This window comes from Sprattus sprattus, assembly GCF_963457725.1.
Source record: "Sprattus sprattus genome assembly, chromosome: 14".
Taxonomy (NCBI): domain Eukaryota; kingdom Metazoa; phylum Chordata; class Actinopteri; order Clupeiformes; family Clupeidae; genus Sprattus; species Sprattus sprattus.
Genome location: NC_137912.1, coordinates 20,295,829 through 20,298,328, shown reverse-complemented (window position 1 = coordinate 20,298,328; position 2,500 = coordinate 20,295,829). Strand labels below are relative to the sequence as shown.

Genomic DNA, 2,500 nt, shown 5'->3' with positions numbered 1-2,500 from the left:
CAAGTAAAAAAAGCCTGCCATCAATACCGCCTCCATCTCTGTGTCCTTGCACCTGGCATGACCTGACCTACACCCTTAAACCTCATGAACCGTTGCTATGGTGAGTTTTTCGCTGTGCTATGATGGGTCTCTCACTGAGAGGGAAGCACAGAGGTATCTCATTAGCATCTCATGTAATGGTCGGGGTGTGGCTCTGCCCTTCATTGCTTTCATACGGAAAATCAGGACCGGGAGGACTGAGCAGTCAATAGGTCAACTGATTGGCCTGATCCTGCCTCTGTAATAGCTTCCAGCAGGTATGTCTGGGGCCAGTTTTATTCCTAACACAGCTGTTGCTAAACGACTGATGGCCTTTTTCCAGTTCCCTGTTCTGGGTTTGTATTCTTGAACTCTGCTTCTTCAATCTAAAATAACTTTGCTGGCTTTTTTAACAGTGCACATGAACACGCGTTTATGTCACAGTGCCAACCTCTCCCTCTACCAGAGACAAACAAACCATTAACCTTAATCATCTTCATTAGGCACGTTTCCACTGCATAAGGGGGACTGCACCTGAAGCAGTTTCCCACTGCAGAAGCACCCTCTGTGGGACCTCTTTCACGGGCGCTTTCAGGGTGAAATAAATTCCTACTCCAGGTGATGGTTGAAGCATTTAAGGAAGCCATTTTATTTAATTGATTAATGCAACTTTGTAGCATTACTCAACGGTTGAATCAACCTTGAGGTAATCCTAACTTTATGTAGAACATCTCTGGTTTTAACGCTCTAATGTTGGTGCTGTCGCTGCAGTTATATATCAATATTTTGTCGTGCTCAGAACAGACGTTGTGATCGAAAAAGCAAAATATCAGACTACGTCACTTAAAGGTTCGCAGTTCCTGCAAAGCGGTGGAATCAGAAAGGCTGAAAGGGCTGATTAGGGGTCCTTTAGGTAAAAGAAGTGCCCCGAGTTATCCTGCTTAAAAGTTCCGCACAAAAGATCTGGTTTGTCTCCGGGACTCTGGGGCTAGTCCCAGCATTAGATTACTGCCTGCTTGCATCATTTTAACCACTTATATTGCTCACCTTCAAATACCTCATACCTCGTTAACAGCATCACTGTCCTCACCTTCAAATACCTCGTTTGCTGCATCACTCTCCTCACCTTCAAATACCTCATACCTCGTTAACAGCATCACTCTCCTCACCTTCAAATACCTAATAGCACCTGCTGTCCCTCCACATACAATCATCATCATCATCATCACCATCATCATCATCATCACCTACCTGGAGCACAGTTATCCACCAGCGCGCCCAGTGCCTTGCCGTCCCTCCAGTCGCGGTGGAAGTTGGTGATGGGCAGCTGGGGCACCTTGTTCTGGATCCATCCCAGCAGCCTCTGCTTGGGCGTGAGCTTGCGGAAGTCCTCCTCGTCCTCGTCCTCCCACATGGGCATGGAGATGGAGTAGTGCAGGATCAGCGTCCATATCAGCCCCAGGATCAGCTTCAGGTTCCCGTCCACGATCGCCTTACTGTCTGCAGGGAGAGAGACCAGGATTAGATGATGCACAGACACAAAGGGCAAAGAGAGAAAAAGAGGGAGAAAGCGAGAGAGAGACAAGGAGTTGATGATTTTTATCAGTCAGATTTGAGTCGTGATGCACAGAGACAGAGGGCAGACAGAAAGAGAGAGAGATAGAGGTAAAGCTCACTGTCTGCAGAGAGAGAGACAGCTAAATGGTAAATGGATTGCATTTACAAAGCGCTTTTCTATTCATAGCGCACTCAAGGTGCTTTACACATTAATGCCTGAGACATTTACTGATTCATTCACCAATGGCAGAGGCTACTATCTAAGGTGCCAACCTGCACATCATGGGCGGTTGGGGGTTAAGTGTCTTGCTCAAGGACACTTCAGTCAAACTAGCAACTCTCTGATTGCTGAACGCCTTTCTACCTCCTGAACCACTATCGTCCCCAATGACGATTAGATGATATTCATCAGACATATGTAGGTTATGATGCATAAATACAGAGAGCAGTGAGAAAGAGAGAGAGGGATTATACGTACATGTATTAGTCATTATAGATAGTGTGCGTGCATGTGTGCGTGTGTGTGAGAGCAAGAGAGAGAGAGTGTGTGTGTGTGTGTGTGTGTGTGTGAGGAAAGGCCATATAACTGTGTATTATTACTGGTAACAGCACAATAGTGCCCTGCTTTATAGTGGTGCAGTTTGCTAAATGCAGACTAGATGTGCATGTCGGCACACACGCCACTGATTCCTCTACATATCTCCTGTAAGGCATATGTGCAGACACAGACACAGGCACACACCCCATTCATTCATTCATTCATTCATGCACTAGCCATTCATATTCAGTTCATATGTGACCTTCAGCTGCTCTGTAGGGGTGGGAATGTAGACAGCACACACACACACGCAAACACACACACACACACACACACACACACACACACACACGCTCACACGCACACACACACACACACGCACACACG

General features: G+C 46.6%; 1 protein-coding gene across 2 annotated transcripts in view; it reads right to left on the bottom strand.

Moving 5' to 3' along the window:
- flncb (filamin C, gamma b (actin binding protein 280)) overlaps positions 1-2,500 on the bottom strand; it is a 93,125-nt gene that overhangs the window by 59,709 nt on the left and 30,916 nt on the right. For both annotated transcript variants that reach the window (XM_080851302.1, XM_080851303.1), the window contains exon 2: positions 1,270-1,518. In XM_080851302.1, coding sequence (XP_080707428.1) covers positions 1,270-1,518 — 249 coding nt within the window. The remainder of the gene's footprint in view (positions 1-1,269; positions 1,519-2,500) is intronic.